Here is a 23,134-nt window from a genome sequence, read left to right as displayed (position 1 = left end):
TGAACTTGCTTGAAGTACTCGGCCCGACCGCACCACGTCAGGAAGATATCATCGTCCCAGCGGCCGCAGCTCGAGTCGCAAGTCACCTCACGAGTCCGGATTCGCACCTCCACCTTCCCGCACGCGCGCACGAAAGCAAAGCACCTCTCGAACGCGCTCCCCCACTCGCCCCCTCCTTCTCCCTCCCCACCGCGCGCCCTTCCAGAAGCTTCGGGAAGCCAAGCCGAGCCGAACCGAGCCAATCCATGGCCGCCGCCAACACCGCCGCCGCCGGCGCGGCCACCGCGACCCCCGCCCCCGCCGCCCCGGCCGCGCCCGTGCAGGTGCCGCGCGGGCAGGTGGATCTGGTCGACTTCATCGACTGGACAGGCGTCGAGTGCCTCAACCAGGACTCGTCCCACAGCATCGTCAACGCGCTCAAGCAGGTAGGGCACCGGCCAAACCCTAGCTCGATCGGTCCCCTTCCGCGATTCCAGCGGATTTTCTAGATTCTGATCTTCCCGCAATTTTTGGTGGGGCGGTTAGTTTTTTTTCCCACTTCAGCTTTTTGGAAACATTTTCCTAGGGTTTCGTCGGTGGTGGCGTCGTGCCCGATCGCTCCTGGCTAGCGAGGTCGTGTGCGTTTCGTGACTGCTCCGCTGTTGAGTTCTAATGGCGATTGCGCTGTGGTGCTTGCAGACTTTCAGGGACGACGAGGGGCTGCACCTTGCCAGCGATTCGGACGAGCAGCTGCTGATCTACATCCCCTTCATGCAGGTGGTCAAACTGCATTCCGCGCTCTTCAAAGGCCCCGAGGAAGATGGTGAGATTTGCAACTCCCTGTTAGGGTTCTGTGCGTTGAGGCTAGATTTGTGCCCAATTGATAGTTTAAGTGGGTATGTGCAGTACTTTCCTAAGTTAGATGCAATAGTGATAGCAAGAGAACATGATTCATGTTAGTTCTGCAAGGATCTTTTGATTTCGTGAATTAATGTTTGCTCCTGATTTAGTTGTGGTCCTGGTCCAACTTGAAACTGCAAATTTTCTTATTCCATCGTGTTTGGTGTTCAGACGTGCAACAGAGGTGTTTGCTCGTTTAAATTTCTGATGCTTGCATCTATGCCTACTTGCATTAGTACTGCCATGTTTCTGTGCAGTCATCATTATATTGCCGTCCTGTGCTTTTGAAACAAATGCACAGGTTGCAGTTGCACCTATTTGAAAACATGTTCCCATCATGCATGCCAATTTAACGCTCAGTCTCCCTTTTTTTTGTATGTGTGAATTTCCTTAAAGCATAAGCTTGATTTCTTTCAATGATGCTTTTGATTGTGACAATGCATGGGATGATATTCGGACAATTTCTTTGTTGATGGAACTGCATGTCGCTCTGTCACCACAATTTTCTGGCTGTGCTTGTTTTTCAAACAATAATGTCTCTTTCGTCATCACAGGCCCAAAAACGGTAAAACTCTTCTCCAACAAAGAGCATATGGGTTTCAGGTATGACTGGAGTAGTTTGAACTTTTCAAAATGCATTATATTTTCAATCTAGACTGACTGTAAATTTATGTAATAAATGGCAGCAATGTAAATGACTATCCACCAAGTGACACTCTTGATCTCTCCACCGATCATTTGGTAGAGGTATATTCTCTTCCTGAACTAATCATTCTACTTGTAAATATGTTAATTGATGGACGTGACGTCTCGTTTTTTTTTCAACACGACCATATAGTTTTGCTTCAAACTGATGAATCTTGGCCTTTCTTCTCTGCAGAATAAACCTGCGACGCTAAAATATGTCAAGTTCCAAAATGTTCGCAGGTATGTATATATCATTGATCCATATGCTTTTGCTCCCTTATTTCTGTATCGTGTCACTGTTTTTAATGGTCTATTATTATATCATTTCAGCCTGACTATATTTATTGAGGACAATCAAAGTGGAAGTGATGTCACAAAAATTCACAAGATTGCGCTTTACGGAACAACGTAAGTATTTCTTTTCACTTCGTTGCTAACAGAGTAATAGCACTTGGTACACACTATTCTGTTTCCGTTTTGTTAGTAGTTAAGATATGAAAAGGATAGTAATTGTCTAAAGTAAAGGTGACTATTGGAGAGATCCGGGCTGGAATATTACTAACTTGTTTGGGGGATGAGAAATTGCATTTCTGGGGAATAAGAATAGGATTTGGAAATTCTTTTGAGTTAAATTAGATTTGTGATGATTAGTGTGAGGCCATGTACATAATTCATACTGATTGGCTGCTCAGTGATCAGTAGGATACCTGTGTGGTGCTGCAAGTGCAACTTTTGGGTATTGATCCAGCTTGTGGCCTTTAACTTTGCAAGGGATGTAGGGTTGAAAAATAGGCCTTCTGTCATGCACATTTGTATGGGCATATTATGTTTGGGTACCTATATCCGAAAAAGTAGATATAACTTTTGCGGTTTTGCTAGATTTAGTAACTGACCATTTTAGTCAAAATTGAATGGTGAAAATACATTTTACTGAATCAGATTGGAATGTGCTTGTGGGGGAGGGGCATAGGCATTGGGAACGAGTTCTTAACTTCCTCGCAAATGCCTGTATGATGGAAGTTGTCATTTTCGTAATGCTAAAATTGTTTGGTTCTCATGCAGCGTGGACACAACAAATATGAAGGACCTGAAGAAGATAGAAGAGCACTAAGACTGTTGGAGTGTATGGCATATTAGAAACAGATAGCTGTTGGATTCAGCAATTTCTAGTTGATCCTGGCCTACCGTTTGGCCTATTTTTATACATGCGGAGTTCAAAGAGTGGGTCTGGTGGTGCCGAAGCTATTGCCTCTTGGCATCTTTTAGTCCTGCTATGTATGGCTTGGGTGTGACAGTCGGATGAAACGATATTTTTCCCCTCGCAGAAATCTGATTTCATCACGAATGAACCAAAATTACTCCATACATGCAATGTTTGATCGTTGCTCTCGCTAAATTTGCAAGCACTTTCCATTCATTCCTCGAAAGTTTGGTTTGTGGTGAAACATTTCTGAAGCTGATGAATGCATTGTTGCCTCAATTCGTCACAAACGGCTCTATTGCTGGCCCGATGGTGATCTTTCTGCGGCTGCTGTGAAGTAACGAATTGGATTGGCAATATTTCCTTGGTAATGTCCAATCACCGCGGTGCTGTTCGACCCTATCTATGGAGTACAGATCGTCTTGTAAATTTGCAACCCACCCTGGTATCTTACGTTGGATAGGAATATGACTCTAGTGTGCTCAGATTGGCAGGCAGCCTTCTCAGGTGGCTCATCCGTCGATGGCTTCAAGCACGCTGAGGATGTCCTGGAAGAGGTTGATGATGTCGAGGTAGAGCTCGATGGCGGCGACGACGTACTCGTCGTAGGAGTAGCGCTTGATGAGGTTGTCGGTGTCGTAGATGATGAAGCCGGAGAAGACCAGCGCGGCGATGCAGCCGTACACCATCGTCCCCGTCTTGCCCATCGGGAAGAGGATCCGCACGAGCGCGAAGACCATCATGATGAGGCAGGCGGCCACCAGGAATGGTCCCAGGAACTCGAAGTCGTAGCCTTTCTTCGCCGCCCAGAAGGTGTAGGCGGTCAGCCCGGCCACCACCACCAGCGTGATCGTCGCCGCCTCCATTATGATGATCCCTTTCGCGAAGAGGCAGCCCAGCCCGACGGCGAAGCTCATGCAGACGGTGAAGAGCGTCAGGAGCACGAGGTTGATCGGGTGCCGCTTACGCAGGCAGATCATCGGGATCATCACTGCAAAAAAAAACGCGCCGATATTATATATATATAAATAAATGTTTACATCTCGACCGTGCGACGAGGATCAAGGCCGCCGGCGCGGCGGCGCCGTACGCGCGGGCGTACCTATGATAGGGGCGATGATGATGCCGATGAAGGCGATGAGCGCGGCCGGGGTGCGGGAGCGGAAGAAGGCGCCGATGGCGCCGACGAGGTTGACCGTCGCGGCGACGGCCACCGTCAGCAGCAGCTGCAGCGTGATGATCACGTACACCTTGCGGATGAAGGCCCACCGCATCTGCGGGCTCTCCATCATGTAGGGGTACATGCCGCCGCCGCCCGGGACGGCGCCCGGCGGGTAGCACGCCTCGGCGTCGTGGCTGCACTTGCTGTGCTTGCCCATGGTTGCCTGCCTGCCTGCCGGTGGTCTCCCGCTGCCCGAGGAGGGAGGGAGAGGGGGAGAGACGGCCAGCCGGTGGTCGGTCCTGGCGGCTCGTCGATTATTTATGGGTGGGTCGCGCTGGGGAGGGATGTTTAGGCGTACAGGAAGCTTTGGGTGGTGGAGAAACATGGCGGGAACTGCAGGAGGACTTCTATTCTTGGTGCGGTCGAAATGTCGGTTTTCCAGCTATACATTTGATGGATCATGTGATGATATAATAAAAGAACTTTCTAGTATCTGCTTTTCTGATGCAAGAAACCAAACTTTTCTCCAGGTTTCCTCTGCTTTTGTTTTGCTCAAGAATTTGAAGGCACAGGCTAAGTTTAGGCCAACGAATCAAGCCTGACTAGTGCTGCAATGTCGCTCGAGAAAGTGGCACAGATTCTGGAAAAATATGCAGTCTGATCTGCTAGGATTTCGGGCCTGTAACACTTCCTGGCTACTGAATAATGAGCGAATCCATTCAGTGGCACTTTTGAGGTGTCATGTAAAGCAATTGCAATTGATGAATGGCTCTTTATGCTGATTCAGCGGTCAGCATAGAAATACCACTTAAGCCGAGTAATTCACAAATAGAGCAACGATCGCAGTAGAAGCGTCTTCGCCATATCTTGTCCAGTTATCGATTACCAGCTTTCAAAAGAGAAATGGAATTTCTAGATGAAAATTTAGAGAAACCTCGTTGGATAGTAACGGCATCTCCGACAGATTACTCATACCTTATATCTAAAACACACTCTCTCAATTACCAATAATTACTTTTGTATTTTTGCAATAGTTGCTGCAGCAGACTATCAAAATTCAATCACTAAGGATAATGCAGAGGGATAAATCCCCTTCATTTAGGTATTTAGGTATAAGAAAGATGTATTTTGGTGATTACCAAAATCTTTTTAATAGATTGGTAATCTGCTGGAGCACTTCAATCACCAAAATATTAATTTTTTAAATTTTTTTAGTATTAGGGAGAGGGATAAAAATATCAATTTTTTAATTTTTTTAGTATTAGGGAGAGAGATAAGTAATCTATCGAAGATGCTCTGATGCTCTGATTGACCACAAATTATGTGCATATACGATTGTGCATTCGTACCAATTAGCAAACCAGAGCATCTGCGTTCAGGAATGTGTTTAAATGCTTCACCTAAGATGATAAAAGTAAAATAGAATAAACCCTGGCACTCATATTTTGATCGTGCATAGAAATAAAGCGACATTTCATCTTTTTAAAAGCTGGTAAACAGTTGAGGTTCCATACACAAAATGATCATTATCCGCCGCGCTGTACATAACATTTGAATTACAGTAGCACCAACAGAATCTGCTTTTTAAATTGGACCATCCATGTGCATTCATGGAATTTGTGATATGCACAAATGTACGAGAGAACAAGATCGACGTGGAAGGTTGATGAGCTCAACTATCCGCTGCCCTCAGAAGTTGCAGCAGAGACAGGAACAGGTTGATGACGTCGAGGTAGAGTGAAACTGCAGCCCATATGTATTCATCATACGTGTATCGCTTGATGATATTGTCTGTGTCATAGATGATGTAGCCACAGAAGATCAGGGACGCCAGTCCACCATATATCATCACAGAGATCTTACCCAGTGGGAAAAAGATCTGCGCAGCAAAAGCTCTATTAGTATCATGCATAAATCAGCATAAGCAAATTAGTAATTAGATGATTCATTCAAACTCCACACAAAGATAGCGTAATAAACAGTGATTTATGGAAATCAAGGTACAGCCATCCAACCTGGAGTAGTGAAAACACCATGAGCACCATGAGAGCGGCGAACAGGAAGGGACCAAGGAAATTGAAGTCATGCCCCCTCTTTGCAGCCCAGAAAGTGTAAGCAGTTAAGCTGACAACCACCACTGCTGTAAGAATTGCAGCCTCCAAAATGACTTTTCCTGTACACATAACACGCTGCGATCAATTCCTTGTAGAAAAAAAAATCCAAGTTGATACGGACACCTAAATATGCTCACAATGAGGACATCAGCAAAGCACATTGCAATCACACATGGCAGCAATCCAGCCAGTAGATGAAGCAACTTCACACAAAAGGAATTGATCCATTGTAATAGCTCTTCAGTATGTCATAGGACCCTTCAAAGTTCAGGAGCTTATACCTATAACCTATGTACATAATAGTTCCATGTAATTCATCTAGGCTAGTTTCTAGACATATTTTGTTTTACCGTCAAAAAGTTCATAACAATGTCCCCATAGAGTTTCACTGTTATACCCATAATTAAAAGATATAAAGGTAGAAACACAAACAGGGTATGTATCTGTATCTCTAATAGAAAAAATTAGCAGAATCCCAACTTCTACAGGAGCATGCGAGTTCAAAAAAATATAAAACTGTAAAAGAGAGAAACCCGATGAAGGTTTCACGGGCACATCAAAGAGATGCTAACACCTAAAGTTTGTAATGGACAGGGGCAACTAGCATCATGTTTGTTCACAATTGGTGCGGGCTGATCTAAATATAGTTCTATGAATGGGATGACTTCAGATGAATCCTAGTTTTGCAGGTTCTGTGGTATATCACATTCTTTCAGCCGAATTCTTCATCCAAAAAGGTTTAAGTTATATGAACTCCAGCATTCCAACTATATGCTTGTGGTGGTGACCATAGAACAGATATTGAATGTTAATACTGGATTTCATTGACAAAATTTTATTAGCTTGCCGAAATTCTCCGAGTGATCAAGTATAACACACAGAAGAAGTCCATAGTTCGGGTAAAGGATCATGGAAGGAGGGGAATCCTAATACAAACAGAAACTCCTATCTGCTAGAATCACCAATCGCCACAATAACCAATTCGAGATGCTCAACTAGATCAGCTGTATAAATTCATTCACGCTGTCACACCTAACGATGTTTTAGAGCAAGTAACAACTGAACAAATTACCGCTGGTGAAGGCGCATGTCATGCCGACGGCGAAGCTGATGGCGACGGTAAAGAGGCCGAGCAGCAGCAGATTGACCGGATGCTTCTGGTGGTAGTAGTGCAGAGGGCACAGCACTGCGCGCAAACAAATCAGACCCAAACACATCAAGATTGCGCACCAATTTCAGTTGACACAAAAAAAAATCCCCCAAAAGACGAGAGAGAGCTGGGCTTACCGATGAAGGGCAGGATGATGAGGAAGATGTAGAGCGCGATCCCGGCGTTGGAGGAGACGAAAAACTCAGAGATGGCGGGCACCTTGACGACGAAGCCGGAGACGACGGCCGTCATGGCGAGCTGGACGGCGAGGATGACGTAGATCTTGCGGACGAAGGCCCACCGCAGCTCGGGGCTCTCCGTCATCCCCGGGTACAGCAGCTCCGGCCCGCCGGCCTCGAGGTCCGGCGCCTTCTGGTACCCCCACATCGCCACTGTCCTCTCTCGCTCGCCCCGCTAGCTAGGGTTTCGCCGGCCGACGGAGACGACGACGCGGGTGGCAACTGGCAGCTCCCGCTGGCAAGGAGAGGGAGGACGAAGACGGAAAGCAAACACACGGCTGGCTCAGTTGGAATAAGTAGATGGGAAGAAAGACAAGACCAAAACAACCTTCTCGATGCGTGGTTGGTGCCTTCGAAGGTAAGGCATGGTTGCGTGGGCCGAATGCGGCGCGGGAGTATCTGGGCCCATTTACAGCCCATCATTCGCCACGCGGGCCGCGACAAGAGAGTGTGGGCTCAAGGCGCCATCGCACTCTGCCCACTCGAGCCTGACGCGTGTCACCGCGCCGTCGTCTTCGTTCCGAGCTTTCTCTCCCCAAATCTCTCCCAGGTGCTGCACAGCTGAAGAATTCCATCCCCAATTGCGTTCCCACTTCCACCACCGCTTCCCGAATCCCTAGTCCACCTTCCTTGTTCTCTCTCGCACAGCTGCCGCCGCTTCCCGCCACTTGGACGCGCGCCCTCGTGATCCCGAGCGAGGGAGGGAGCGAGCTCGCCGTCTCGGTCTCAGGTGCTGCCGTGCGGCGTGCGGCCGTGCTGCTGGTTTCGCTCTCTAGGGGCCAGGGGTGGAAGAGAGAAGGTTTGGGGTCTTCACGCTTTCTTGCGGGGCTGTCCGGCTGTGGGTCAAAAGCGCAGCGCTTTCCGCTCCACCTTCCCACAGCGGAATCAAATCTCTCAACTCCCTTCGATGGCCCCTGATTTGGTTCGTGGTATCGGTGCATGACCTTGCTCAAAGAGATCTCCTTTTTGGTTTGGCGTCAGGGCTCTGGGTGGTCGCGCGGTGTCTTTCTTGGTGCGTTTCACATGTCTGAGACCTTTGATTTCTATCCACTTCGCGAGTGATTCTGCTGCTGCCGCTGTTGGTGTTAGGTGTCCACGGGTCGTGATGGGGTGAACGGAAGCGTTCGTCACAGGACTGGGTAATTACGCCTGTCTTCTTCCCCGCACCTTGTTCTTGTGCCCATACTTCTTGCTTTTGTCACGCCTGAACCGTGTCTTCTGTAGTACCTGAGGCTTGGCAGCTGGCAAGTACCAAGTAGCTACCTGTGTTTACATAAGATAAACCATTTCTGGTTCCAAAGCACAAAGGTGTACCAATATTTGGTAAATAGTTCTGCTTCTTGCTGAGGTAGTGAGGTGATACTCTTGGTTTGCTCTGTTGATGGGGCTGCCATGAGCCACGGGATGTTGAATTCTGTCAAGGTGGAGAGCCGATCATCGACAGTCACTGCCAATGGCCAGCCTAGGCCAATGGATGGGCTCCATGATGGCGGCCTGCCTCCGTTCCTCACCAAGACATACGACATGGTCGATGACCCAACCACGGATGCTGTTGTGTCATGGAGTGCCACCAACAATAGCTTCATAGTTTGGGATCCTCATATCTTTGGGACGGTGCTTCTGCCAAGGTACTTCAAGCACAACAACTTCTCCAGCTTCGTTCGGCAGCTGAACACTTATGTAAGTTGTTAACTCCACTGATGCTTGGTCCTATGTACTATTATGCGTTGCCCTGAAATCCCATTTCCTTATTGGTGAAGTGAATTACTGTTAGGATTTGAGAACTGCCAGCATATGAATCGTGATTTTGAATCATAGGAGAGATCGGTTGCTTGCTCTGTTGCACAGAAAAGCATGTACGTATGAAGAACCTAATCTATAGCATGGTAGTATGTGTGTGCTTGTTTTCTTTGTATGCACATAAGAAACTGGGAAACCAAAGTTGCAAGTTTGTGTGGAAGTAATCATAGCAAGGTAATCAGGATCCAGCTGAATATTGATTAAGAACTTATTACGCTTAGGAATAGGATAGTATCAGCAAAGGGTTGGTCAAAACCTATGAACCAGCAAATGTACTCTAATAACCAAATAGTTGTTAGGTGAAAAAAAATCTGTAGAGAAGAGAATATGTTAGACTAACTTGATTATCACCATTGTAGTGAACCGCAAATACTGTGAAAGATTAAAATTACTAACAATTCCGAAACTATTGATTTTTTTAAGATCTTTCGTGAACAGGGAACTGTGTAATAGAAAATAATGCAAAATAGTTCTTCATGTGAAGTACTTTATTTTGTGCTTGTTGCTCCTCAGTGCATGTTGGATATGTGTTTCTGTAAAAATCTAAGGGGTGACCTGATTTTCCTGAAGCAGTTATCCAGCTTTGAATATTGGAATTTCGGTAGTATGGAAATTTTCTTTTCTGATCTTGTGAAACTTATAAAGCTGGCACCTGGTATCCCCATATGGCCATACCCTACCCCAACTTCATTCTCTCAATTGATGTTGAGATCATATGTGAACTGCACAGGTACCATAAGGTCTGACGGCATTCATAAACTTTGTTAAAAATTTATGCATTCTACAATTTGTACAGTCAGGCGGGCCATCTCCTACAATTTTCAAATGAACTCTTATTCTACCGAAATATCTTTGATACTTTCTGTAGTTGGCCTTGTGATAGTACTTTGGCGAGCAAGAGTGAAGAAGAATGTTGGCTAACATATTTAAGAACTAAACGCAAACCGAAACATGTGGTGAACTGTAATTGGTGAAAGATAAATTGCTTCATAGAATTCCACATTTTTGGCATTTTATCTAACCTGAAGTGATTTGAGCGATTAATTCTCTGTCAATGAAACATTTTGTTCCACTGCATCAAATGGTGATCGATATTTCTGATGACTGTATTATCGGTTTGGCAGGGCTTCAGAAAGGTGGATCCTGACAGATGGGAATTTGCTAATGAGGGGTTTCTGAGAGGTCAGAGGCACCTGCTCAAAAACATTAGGCGTCGGAAACCTCCACACTCATCTCCAAATCAGCAATCTCTTGGCTCTTACCTTGAGGTAGGGCACTTTGGATATGATGAAGAGATTGATCAGCTGAAGAGGGACAAGCAGCTGCTGATGGCTGAAGTAGTGAAACTGAGGCAGGAGCAGCAAAATACAAAGTCGGATCTACAGGCCATGGAAGAGAAATTAAAAGATACAGAGCAGAAGCAACAGCAGATGATGGCATTCATGGCACGACTAATGCAGAACCCCGAGTTCATGCATCAACTGGTATCCCAGAGCGAGATGAGGAAGGGGCTGGAGGATGCCATCTCAAAGAAAAGAAGGCGCCGCATTGATCAGGGACCTGAAGCTGATAGCATGGGCAATGGTTCTAGCCTGGAACAAGGGTCGCAGGCAGTGTACGAACCACAGGAGCCGGTGGAATCACTTGCCAATGGTGTTCCATCTGATCTGGAAAGTTCATCTGTTGAGGCAAAGGGATTCGAGGTTCAACAAGGTGTTTCTTCCGGTGGCTCTGAGCATCTGAAACGCAGGCCAAGTGGAGAGTTAAATGATGATTTCTGGGAGGACCTTTTGCATGAGGGGGGACTTGGTGCAGAGGCTGGTAATGCAGTTGGTCAGGATGACATGAACATGTAGCCTCAGAAGGTAGCCTACCTCAAAGGAAACAACATACATTAGCAGCTCTTGTTTTATCAAAATGGCTCTGAGTATATTTACCATCCATTATCCACGTTATATCAATGTTCTAGACCTGATTGGATCTCCTTCGATCTATGAAATGCTATATCGCTCTCAGTTGGTAATACAGTCAGTTCAGCATGCAGAATGGAAGCGTCTGGATTAATACGTTTCTATGGTCTTTTCTCATGGGTCATGGTTGACCCTGTTGCCCGACGCTGTTTGAGCGAAGACCATGGTCATGTTGCTGTCAGGCTAGTATATCGGTTCTAACTAATGCTAGGGTACAACCGAGTGGCCTGCCTTGTGGGGAAGACCATAGCTTGTATATGTAAAGTGGTCCTTCTATTTCTGCTGATCTATAGTGACCTGTTATGTGAGAAACTATTACACCTCGGAATTTATCATTTCACTGTACATACATCATATTACACCGTATCTGACTATCTGTGCATAACTGTTTGATTTGCCCACTTAATTCTCAGCAGCATTTCTTTATCGTCTTCTCATTGCTGTGGCCTGTGGGAAATTGTGATCATGTGGTGCTCTGTGCTCGGCTCCGTAACTGGTCTGAAGTGGTGATTTCAGACGTTTTGAGCTTGATCTTGCACATGTACCCAGATCAAATCTTAACACCATCCGACGTTCGGATGTGGTCAGTACCCAGATATTTAACACTATAAGATTTCAATTTCTGAAATGTCGAGTATTTATTTGGCACCTCAGTTTCTTATCCTCACTGCAATTGTTAACAAAGAGACATCAGCAAAAAGAAAACGAAACTTGTTTCCCTCTGTTTGATCCTCCTTATTGAGATTGAATGTAAACGAACAAAGATTTTGGGAACAACTAACTCATTTCATTGATCTTTGATAGTATTTATACAGGGAGAACCGGAGAGATGCGTCCGTACGTCGGAGGGACGCATCCGTACACCAACAGACACACCCGTTGGGTTTACATGATTAACTGCTAACCAGTTATTAATCTAATCTAATGGCTAGGATTAGCCTTAACCAATGGATGAGATTATCTCTAATCTTCTGATTTCTAACACTCCCCCTTAATCGAATCTTCTTGAGATCAATGTAGTTGTAAGTTTGGATTCCTCTAAAAACCCTGTGGGAAAAATATGAGGAATATGTATATTTGTGTGATTTAAACAAATCACTATGTCTTTGGTATCCCATTGAAAAACCCCTGTAGGGAAAAGTATCGGAGATACGACATATAGATAACTCCCCAAAAAGAATTTTTTTCAGGAAAAATATGAAGAGTATTAGGTAATGATATGTCGCTAAAACTCCTTTAAAAACCCAGTGGGAAACACTAGGAGAAAATATGACGACATATTATTGGTATTGTCTCTAGAATAACTTCACATGAAAAACCTTTTCAGGAAAAACATGATAAGTTGTGAGGACAATATGTGTCTTTGATATTTCCTACAAAAACCCCGGTGGGGAAAATAGAAAATATGACACATGCTTATATTAATATTACCTCGTTAAAAACTTTAACAAGAAACCTTATAAGTAAAACTTGTTAAAGAAAAGAGTATAATATAATGCAGGTATAGGTTAGCATCTAGGGTATGTCTCCCCCTGATTCTTGCAAATTGCAAAGACGTCGCATACCAATATCATGTACAAATTTTTGAAACATAGAGGTTGGTAAGGACTTAGTAAAGAGGTCAGCGAGATTATCACATGACTTAATTTGCAAGATGTCTATTTCCCCATTTTCTTGCAATTCATGGGGGTAAAACAGTTTAGGAGCAATGTGCTTGGTTATATTGCTCTTTATGTAACCTGTTTGCATCTGTGTAACACAAGCAGAATTATCTTCATAGATAATTGTAGGTGATTCGATTGAACCAATACCACATGACTGTTGTATGTGGTTAATCACTCTGCGAAGCCATACACATTCACGTGATGCCTCATATAGTGCAATGATTTCAGAGTGGTTAGTAGAGGTTGCTGTTAAAGTTTGTTTAGAAGACTTCCATGAAATAGCAGTACCTCCATGTAGGAATACAAATCCTGTTTGGGATTTACCATTATGGGGATCAGATAGATAACCAGCATCTGTATATCCAATCATACTGGGATCAGGATTTTTCTTAAAGAATAAGCCTAGATCCTTTGTGCCATTAAGATATCTGAAGATATTCTTTACTCCCGTCCAATGACGTTGAGTAGGCTTAGCACTATGTCTAGCTAATAAATTCACTGCAAATGCAATATCAGGCCTGGTGCTATTTGCAAGATACATAAGTGCTCCAATGGCGCTGAGATATGGAACCTCGGGTCCCAGTATCTTTTCACCCTCATCTTGTGGTCTAAATTGGTCTTTCTCCATTTCTAGAGAACGAACAACCATCGGGGTTTTAGATGGATACGATTTATCCATATTGAATTTTTCCAATATTTTCTGAATATAAGCTGATTGATGCACTAGTATTCCTGAGGGAAGGTGCTCAAGTTGTAAAACTAAGCAATATTCGGTCTTACCCAAATCCTTCATCTCAAATTCCGTCGTGAGGTGATTGCGTGCTTCCTCTATATCCTTTGGGTTGCCGATAATATTCAAATCATCAACGTATACGGATATGATGCAGAATCCCGTTGGAGATTTCTTAGTGAAAACACATGGGCAATCATCATTATTTGTGTATCCCTTCTTAAGAAGAAACTCATTCAGTCGGTTGTACCACATTCGTCCCGACTGCTTTAAGCCATATAGTGACTTTTTAAGCTTTACACAATACATGTTGCGATTTGCATTTGGATTCGGAATTTGGATTCCATCGGGAACCTTCATATATATGTCCGAATCAAGTGACCCATAAAGATATGCTGTCACTACATCCATCAACTGCATAGATAGATGATTTTGAACTGCCAATGATATCAAGTATCGGAAAGTAATTCCACTCATTACTGGAGAATAGGTTTCATTGTAATCAATGCCGGGTCTTTGCGTGAACCCTTGTGCTACTAGTCTTGCTTTATATCTCACTACCTCATTGTTTTCGTTCCGTTTTCGGACAAAAACCCATTTGAATCCCACAGGAAAGACTTTGGGAGGTGTAGGTATTGCAGATGTGAATACCTCTCTTTTAGTGAGCGAGGCTATTTCAGCTTGGATTGCTTCTTTCCATTGAGTCCAGTCCGAGCGCTTTTTGCACTCTGCCATGGTCTTGGGATCTGGATCGTTTAGGAAGATTTCTGCAATTGCTGCGGAAAAGTATATGTTGACAATAGAAGTCTTACGATCGTATGATTCTCTAGAATCAATATAATTGATGGAAATTTCGTTCACCCCTTGGTTTGACTCGTCATTTCCTAAGACTGTGGAGTCAGGGTGTTCCGATGTCCCAGGATCAGTATTTGGGTGCACCATTGATCCGGGTTGTGGATTTGGTCCTGGTATGGGATTTGTATCCACTTTTGGGCGTCTACCAACTTTAGGTTGGTTTGGATTTACTGATTTTGCAGATTTAGTCCGCGGAATCCTCTGACGCTTCGCTTGAGCATTATCCTGAGCAGCCATACTTCTCCCCTTCTTCTTTGGAAGCGGGAGGAGTTGAATAGTTTTGTTTGGTACCTCTATTCTTTCAGGTGCATTCCGTGCAGGATAAAGAGGACTTTGTGACACCCTTATAATCAGTAAATGCTTCTGGCAGATTATTTGCAATATGTTGCAAATTTATAATTTTCTGAACTTGTTGTTCAGTTTCTTGAGTACGTGGATCTGAGGAGGAAATGCCTTGGGCATCCCAATTGATTTCCTGGCATTCACTTTGGTACTTATAATCTCCCCCTAATGCCGGGAAATGGTCCTCATTGAATATACAATCAGCATACCGGGCCGTGAATAGGTCCCCTGTAAGGGGCTCAAGATATTTAATAATCGACGGTGATTGATATCCCACATAGATCCCCAATTTCCTGTGTGGGCCCATAGCGGTACGCTTAGGTAGTGAGATCGGTACATACACTGTACAACCGAATTTTCACAGATGGGAAATATTTGGTATATTCCCACGTACTAATTGCATAGGAGAGACAACGTGATATGCAGTTGGTCGCAATTGAATTAAGTCTGCAGCGTGTAAGACTGCATGACCCCAACATGAAGTTGGTAGGTTGCAATTTTGTAATAAGGGTCTTGCAATGAGTTTAATTCTCTTAATAAGAGATTCTGCTAAACCATTTTGTGTATGGACATATGGGACAGAGTGCTGAACTTGAATTCCTAAAGCCATACAATAATCGTTGAAAGCCTTTGAGGAAAATTCAGCAGCATTGTCCATTCGAATTGATTGTATTTGATGTTCAGGATTTTGTGCTCTAAGTCTAATAACTTGAGTAATGATCTTTGCAAAAGCATGGTTACGTGTGGATAAAAGACACACATGAGACCATCTAGTAGATGCATCTATTAGAACCATGAAGTACCTGAAAGGTCCAGAAGTAGGTTGTATGGGGCCACATATGTCGCCTTGAATACGTTCAAGGAATTTGAGTGGCTCATTTTGAATTTTAACGTATGAAGGACGTAAAATTAATTTCCCTGTAGCACATGAAGTGCACATAAAATCTGATGATTTGGGAAATTTAGCAGTATTTAACTCATGACCATTTGAATTGCTGATAATTTTTTTCATCATCCCTACACCGGGATGACCAAGGCGGTCATACCAAGTTTTGAATGTGTCAACATTCTGAAAAATTACTTTGTATGCAACATGTGGTACGGGTTTAATGTATGTGTAGTACAATCCAGACGGAAAAGAAGGAATTTGTTCAACAGTTTGTTTGCCATATCCGTTATCTTTAGTAATGAGGAGGAATTCCTCATTATTGTCATCACCAGTTTCAATATGAAAACCATTTTGACGGATATCTCTATAACTTAGTAGCGTACGCTTTGAATCGGGATACAAAAGTGCATCCTCAATTGTAATATGGGTACCCATAGGGAGTACAATAGTGGCACGACCAGTGCCAACTATCGTTGCATCGCGTCCAGCGATTGTCAAAACATTTCCTTGTTTCTTTGTAAGAGTTTGGAAATATTTTGTTTCCCTAAGTATAGAATTTGTGGTTCCACTATCCACAAGGCATAATTCCTCGTCCATCAGATTGACTCCCGTAGAATATCTATATATAGATGAAGAATTTAATATGAAATCCTTTGATGATATATAGAATACACACCTTTATTGAATATCAAATGTATACAGTACATTTATTTTATATCCAACCTATGAAAGTGATGACCTTATTTATTTACAACACTTTAAGATATAAGTTGTGCTAAATATTACTATTACTAGTAAATAGGACATCAAGGCTTTGGGATCTTTTGGAGATTGGGAGCCTATTCGAGGTCTCCAAATATGTCGTTGGAAGCGTATTCCACGATCATATTCTCTGTAGCAAGATCCTCGCTTCCTGTAATGGGGTTGCTGCTTGGTTCCTTTGGAACTTTTTGCGAACAACTAGTTTCTTCCTTGGTGGTGTCAGGTCGATAGTTGAAGTGGGCTTCATACTTCTGTCCTTGAGTAGCACGTCCACGACCCACGGACGTTAAGTAAAGATCAACAAGATGACTCGGGGTACGACATTTCTTTGTAATATGGCTGTAACAGCCGCACTTCTGGCACACAGGTTTGTCATTCCTGTGTTTGGAAATGTTCTTACCCTTGTTGGAAACTCGATTCTGGAATTTCTTGTTGCTTCTGCGGTTTTTCTTACCTTTCTTGGAATTTTCTTGATGATGGTTCTTAGAAGATCCATTGTTAGATTTGGGTTTATTCTTTGAATAAGCATGTACTTCAGGCAATGGAGCTGACCCAACAGGGCGTTGCTGATTATTCCAAACCATAAGTTCAGAATGTTTTTCGGCCTCAAGTAATGTATGTATAAGATCAGAATAAACCTGAAAATTCCTTTCACGGTATTGTTGTTGAAGAATCATTTCAGAGGGAAGCATAGTGGATAGAGTTTTTTCTATCTTATCCGCATCTGAAGGTTCTTTCTCACAGAATTGCAACTTTGAGCAAATTCGATGAACAGCATGATTATAATCACTTACAGTTTTAAAATCCTGTAAGCGAAGTTGGGTCCACTCATAATTTGCCGCAGGCAATAAGAGTGCCTTTTGTTGTTCATAGCGTTGCTTAAGAGACTTCCATAGATTTCGTGGATTTTCTTCCAATAAATATTCAGCCTTAAGATCAGGATGAATATGGCTCCTAATGATATATAGTGCCGAGTATACATGTTGATCATCAAGTGGTGCAACACCCTCTTGGAGTGGTAACACTGCTTGATAAAGTCCTCGGGATGCGAGACTAACTTTTATGTCCACAGCCCATGTTGGATAGTTGTGACCGTTTAGAGCTAGTAATTCAAACTCTTTGACAGCCATTGATCCTACATGAGTCAAAACATCGAAAACATTTTAAGTTATTAAAATGTTGTGGTGTGTTGTAAGTTTGGGATGTATAATAAAAACAAGATGTTTATGGTGTAAAATCTCACATGCATAATAAGAGAAAGGGAGGTAGTCACCATAAAGGCGTAGACCTCAAAATGGACATAGTCTTTTGTTTAACAGTAAATGCCAAATTATTTATGCGAATTGTATCAACACGTTTAAGGTAGTCATCAGAGAGTGATGTAGACCTTAGCTAATTTGCAAACGAATTGGGTACGCACTTTGAGGATAATCACTAAGTGTTTACTTAGTGTAGATCCCACAGTAGCAATTATAGTGCTACCTTGTGTATGGCCAATAGGAATGCAAATTAATGGTAGTCATTTTTGAGAAAAATGTAGACCAAATGTTCTAAGTGTTAATGTTGGGTACGCACTTTGAGGATTGGCACTAAGTATTTACTTAGTGTAAATCCTGCAGTAGCAATTGTGGTGCTACCTTGTGGAGTGGCCAACAAAACAATTATAGAACATGCGTGTTATACAATTGATTAATGAGAAAATACACATAACTTGTTGCATCCATTATGTAAGCGCGTATTGCTTTGAAAGTGGAAAGGCGTAAAATGATCGATTGCAAAAGAAATAAATATGCAAGATCATGGTCGCTAGAGATATTATCTATTGGATTTGTCATTCATACCGGGACAAATACTTTGAATAATATCACAAATGGATATTTTACAATGATAAAATATCATAGGTACAAATATATTTAAAGTCAGCGACTAAACATAGGATTAATATTTTATAGCACATAATTACTAGAGACTAATAGAGTCTTATGCGAATTATTGCTGAAAATAAATCAACTAAATAATAAAGGTAACAAGCCAGCCATCCATAGGGATTGGAAATGAGTCCACGTTCATTAGCTAGGCCCATCAGTTGTGCACAGTACGAACAGCAGGAAGGGGGGGTCCGAGCGTGGGCCATTTGGGCCATCTTCGCGGCCTATTAGAGGTGTCGCCGGCAGGTAGTAGGGTTGTAACCCTACTTCACGCCGCTGAACACCAGAAATGGCCGCCGCCTCTTGACCCTCCCGCCACCGCTCATCTCTGCGCTCGCCTAAATCAGTTGGAGGAGGACTCCCCCTCATCGGGAGGGTAGAAGCCGCTGCTGTAGGCTCCCATGTTCAGCACCTCCGTGGTTGGAAGGTTGAGGGCCGCCGGGTTCCAGGATCCCCTGCGGATGCCGGGGCGTCGGTCCACCGCTGCCACGCTGCGGCCAAGGAGGCGCCGGAGTGTCGCGGTGCCTTCCTCTGGGGGGGGCCTGCACCTCCATTCGTGCGGCAGCCGTCGCGCGTGTACCAGGTGGAGGCGCCAAGGGGCCGATGCCCGGAACGGCCACCATCTCGGCGTCCTCAGGCTTCACTGGTTGAGGAAGAGGCAGCGTCATCGCCGGCGGATGAGCCGAGGGACCGGCTCTGTCGAGGAAGGAGTACGGGAAGATACCCGTACTCGCCGCAGTGTTGAATGGTTCGCGGATGTCAAGGCCAGGTACCACATCCTCCTTTTCTTCTTCCTCCACGGCGTAGAGTGCGGGAGCGGCCTGGGTGGCAAGGAGCCACGGATCGAGCGTGTGTGGGATCTGTGTGTATTCCTTGCAGGAGTCACACCAGAAGCGCGGTGGTGGCGGCGGCAGTGCCGGCGACATCGGCTCCATGGGGACGGCAACGATTTCATCAACGGGCGGTGCCGGTGCTTCGACAATTGGGGGCGCCGGGGCTTGGACCGCTCGGGCCCCAACATTGCTTGGGCCAGCACCGTTTACGCCTCGGCGAGGAGACGGGGGCTGGCTCTGCAGATGTGGTGCGAGCGGAGAAGCTTGGCGGCCGCGACGAACTGGGCTCTGGCGGCGTCCTCGACGAGCATCCGGTCGGAGATTGCGAACAGCAGATGTAAAGATGCGGCCGAATCCTCTTCCATTTGCAGCGCTGCGGCGAACATGAGGCCCAAGGCGCTCGAAGACGCTGCGGCGCTGTCCATGGTGATGGATGGGGGCATGGCGCATTCCTCTGACGCGGCGAAGTGCGAAGAACAGGGGACGAACAACATGCGAAGGGAGGGTGATGTTGATTCGCTTCATGATTCTTACCGTGGGGTTCAGAGGGCGTTGTTCTTGCGTCTTATTCAGTAGAGCACAGTGCTGATAACGTATTGAGATTGAATGTAAACGAACAAAGATTTTGGGAACAACTAACTCATTTCATTGATCTTTGATAGTATTTATACAGGGAGAACCGGAGAGATGCGTCCGTACGTCGGAGGGACGCATCCGTACACCAACGGACACACCCTTTGGGTTTACATGATTAACTGCTAACCAGTTATTAATCTAATCTAATGGCTAGAATTAGCCTTAACCAATGGATGAGATTATCTCTAATCTTCTGATTTCTAACACTCCTTTTTTTTAGGGAAATTGTTTGATGCCACAGTAGGCAAAGCTAACCATGCCTACTTGGGCCCATTCCCGAAATGGGCCTCCACGACTGATCATATGTTTCAGCCATGATCCCTTTCGAGAAAAGAATCGCCAATTCTCCGCCCTTTCCCCTCTGTCTTTTCTTTTTTTGAAAAGGAAATCCTGCTTGTCTTTATCCTCTCCGCGCCCGACGAGTGCGCGGCGGCCGGTCACCGGCCGCGCCAGGTGTGCCGCGGGTCCCGCGGCGCCGTGTGGATCAGTCTCGATCCTTCTCCCGCCTTCCCCGCGCGGGCGGGGCGCCGGCCACCGACGACCACATACCACCGCAATATAAGCCCGCCATCGATCCGCTCCCCATCATCCCGAGATCCTCCTGGCAGTTGGTAAGCTCGCGGGCGCGTGGCAGCGGCAGCGTACGAGGTGAGGAGAGCGAGAGCGACGCGCTTCACAGCTTGGTGGGCGCCGAGATGCTGGCGGTGTTCGACCGGGCGGTGGCGCCGAGCCCGGAGGGGCTGCGGCAGCCGGGCGCCGCCGGGGACGACAGTGCGGCGGGGCTCGCGGACCGGTTCAGGGAGGCGCGCCCCGAAGCTGTCACCGTCAACCTCGGCGGGTCCGGCGCCATGGCGTACTCCTCCCACGGCCAGAGCCCCCTCCTTCCCAGGTAAGCCACTCGAGCTTGCTTGTCTCGTCTCTGTTCAGGACCGTCATCGCCATGCCATTGTGTTTCTGTCTAGGTTGGTCATGTGCAGCATAGGTGCTTTTGCTGATTATCATTACATTGTCATTATCAATCGCCTGTCTATTTTCCTGTCCGTTCGACTTAGCAGTTAGCATCTGTGTTAGCATACCCATAACTTGGTGAGATATTTAACTTCTAAGATATGATAACGGTCGAACGGATTTAGAAGCGAGTCAGCTAGAAACAAACAAGCATGTCCACCCTGCTCACGCCTTAGCATGTAGAACCAGATTAAACTCGTTTTGCTGTTTAGATTGCTGAAGGATCAGAAGCTCTGCTCATATGAGTATGGCTGTTGTGAGAAGTTTTGGTCTATCCTTTTATCTGGAAATTCTCATTAGATAAAGTGCTACTCTGATGCACGACACAGACATCTTTTACCTTTTTCAGTGTTATTATGCTGTATCTTGTGTTGAAGACTTTTAACCGAGTTGCAGCTTCCCTAACCCGAACCGTTTGTGGTGACAGGTTGTTTGGCGCAGTGGATGACATATTCTGCATGTTCCAGGGCACAATTGAGAACGTTGCTGTCCTCAAGCAGCAATATGGATTAAGTAAAGGCGCTAATGAGGTCAACATCATCATTGAGGCTTACAGGACGTTGAGGGACAGGGGTCCTTATCCAGCTGATCAAGTTGTGAGAGACATAAGTGGAAAATTTGCATTTGTTCTTTATGATTGCACCACCAAGTCGGTCTTCATGGCTGCCGTAAGTTAATCAAATTTTTTCTTTTGTAAAATTGAAATCACATCTTATGAGCAGACATTTTTAACAATAAGTTGGTAACCTAGTGGTATTCTGGCTGTGCCTAGTTGTACTAGTACACACTGTGGATAGGAATTCAAAACTCTGTGAGTTCATTTTGGAATCCACGTAGAATTCGAATTGCGCGTATTAATTGAATGTTTTTCTTCAGTTTTGCTTAGTTTGAGGGCAATGCTAGTTTCTTGGGCAGACTTATGAATTATCAAGGTTTCTATACAGAGTATTAATGCAGGATCAACTTTATCAGTTTCCTGCTTGCTAGGATTACAGCATCTGCTCCTGATCATGATCATCTTTGAGACTACGACACCTGTAGATCCTTAGCTAGTTAGTTAACAGCATCAACAAGAATGGCCACTTTACTCTGTTTCTCTAAAATGAATGTTCTTGATGCTTCTGTCTAGCGTACCAGTGTACCTCATATGCCAGCATCCTACACCGAAAGAATGGATACAACTGCATGTTGTGTTCATTTGTTCATTATCGTTGCGATCATTGGTACCAATGAGGCAATTGACGGTTCTTGTTGATGACCTTACAGGATGCCGATGGTAACGTTCCATTCTACTGGGGCGTGGACTCTGATGGTCGTCTCGTGGTCTCTGACGACGGTGAAATCGTGAAGAAGGCCTGCGGAAAATCCTCTGCCCCATTCCCTAAAGGTGAGAAAATGATCAATTAAGCAAACCACTACGAACTGCACTCTGTGTCCATTCCTGATCACTGACGCTCGATGCCTAAATCAGGCTTCTTCTTCACGACGTCCGGGGGGCTGAAGAGCTACGAGCACCCAATGAACGAGGTGAAGCCGGTGCCGAGGGTGGACAGCAAGGGCGAGGTGTGCGGCACGACGTACACGGTGGACGCCAAGGCCAAGAAGGACGCCAGCATCCCCAGGGTCGGCAGCGCCGCAGATTGGTCTTCGCAATACTAGAAATTTACTAATTAGTTATCTATCTGTGTGTGGAGAAGCTCAGGTGGCAGGTGCGGAGTTTGCCCTAGCCCGATGTTCATATGTAAGCCATCAGTCTTGTTCCAGCGTTTGTCTGAATAAACTGCTCGTTCCCTGCCGCTGCTTATAAATCATCCCGAGGTCTCTACTGTAAAGATGAGCATGACTTTCTGTACTGCCTTGCTGTAAGAACTTGAACGGAGATGGGTAGCTGATCCGTTGCAAATGTTTCTGAACAATCAATCGGCTTGCAACTCCAGATGCAGAGACACGGTGAAACCTGAAACCCAGTGCGATTGCCACTCTCCATATTTGTGTCTGCGAGTTAAGACCGTGCTCTTGAATTCTGAAGCACTGAAGAGGACCGCAGGGAAGGGAGCGAGCAAGCAAGCAATGCAAGCAAAGTGCAAGTGGTAGCAGCAGACACGGGCGTAACTGTGCGCAACAGTGGCGGGCGCAACCGCCCGTCAGGCGTTCGCTGTGCGCGCACATTCCTCTTGATTGTCACCAATAATTCGCGCGTATGGGCCGCCCCATGGACCGTCGGGGGAGCCATGGAATGAAGGCCCGGTTCAATGCCGTGTCGCTTGCGGCGGCTGCCGCAGCCG

At 45.3% G+C, this 23,134-nt stretch overlaps 5 protein-coding genes across 5 annotated transcripts; 3 read left to right on the top strand and 2 right to left on the bottom strand.

Moving 5' to 3' along the window:
- Positions 1-58: 58 nt before the first annotated feature.
- On the top strand, positions 59-2,931 carry LOC112874772 (PITH domain-containing protein At3g04780). Its single transcript, XM_025938288.1, has 7 exons — positions 59-425; positions 679-802; positions 1,434-1,482; positions 1,566-1,626; positions 1,760-1,806; positions 1,897-1,974; positions 2,629-2,931. Exons 1-7 carry the CDS (start codon positions 246-248, stop codon positions 2,675-2,677), a joined length of 588 nt encoding a protein of 195 aa, XP_025794073.1. The 5' UTR covers positions 59-245; the 3' UTR covers positions 2,678-2,931.
- A 161-nt stretch (positions 2,932-3,092) lies between these two features.
- Positions 3,093-4,146, bottom strand: LOC112874770 (protein LIFEGUARD 2-like). The gene is made up of 2 exons (XM_025938286.1): positions 3,870-4,146; positions 3,093-3,758 (listed from the first exon to the last, which is right to left on the bottom strand). The coding sequence occupies exons 1-2, from the start codon at positions 4,144-4,146 to the stop codon at positions 3,280-3,282; spliced, it is 756 nt and encodes a 251-aa protein (XP_025794071.1). The 3' UTR covers positions 3,093-3,279.
- A 1,235-nt stretch (positions 4,147-5,381) lies between these two features.
- On the bottom strand, positions 5,382-7,729 carry LOC112874771 (protein LIFEGUARD 2-like). The gene is made up of 4 exons (XM_025938287.1): positions 7,331-7,729; positions 7,116-7,229; positions 5,945-6,102; positions 5,382-5,808 (listed from the first exon to the last, which is right to left on the bottom strand). Exons 1-4 carry the CDS (start codon positions 7,578-7,580, stop codon positions 5,602-5,604), a joined length of 729 nt encoding a protein of 242 aa, XP_025794072.1. The 5' UTR covers positions 7,581-7,729; the 3' UTR covers positions 5,382-5,601.
- Positions 7,730-7,976: 247 nt separating this feature from the next.
- LOC112874769 (heat stress transcription factor A-2e-like) lies at positions 7,977-11,608 on the top strand. Its single transcript, XM_025938285.1, has 3 exons — positions 7,977-8,571; positions 8,657-9,112; positions 10,357-11,608. The coding sequence occupies exons 2-3, from the start codon at positions 8,825-8,827 to the stop codon at positions 11,086-11,088; spliced, it is 1,020 nt and encodes a 339-aa protein (XP_025794070.1). The 5' UTR covers positions 7,977-8,571; positions 8,657-8,824; the 3' UTR covers positions 11,089-11,608.
- Positions 11,609-20,309: 8,701 nt separating this feature from the next.
- Positions 20,310-22,765, top strand: LOC112873501 (stem-specific protein TSJT1-like). The gene is made up of 4 exons (XM_025936458.1): positions 20,310-20,730; positions 21,277-21,517; positions 22,116-22,236; positions 22,321-22,765. Exons 1-4 carry the CDS (start codon positions 20,537-20,539, stop codon positions 22,506-22,508), a joined length of 744 nt encoding a protein of 247 aa, XP_025792243.1. The 5' UTR covers positions 20,310-20,536; the 3' UTR covers positions 22,509-22,765.
- The last annotated feature ends 369 nt before the right edge of the window (positions 22,766-23,134 follow it).

This window comes from Panicum hallii, chromosome 9, assembly GCF_002211085.1.
Source record: "Panicum hallii strain FIL2 chromosome 9, PHallii_v3.1, whole genome shotgun sequence".
Taxonomy (NCBI): Eukaryota; Viridiplantae; Streptophyta; class Magnoliopsida; order Poales; family Poaceae; genus Panicum; species Panicum hallii.
The sequence above is the reverse complement of the archived record's forward strand: the minus strand, read 5'-3'. Positions and strand labels throughout refer to the sequence as shown.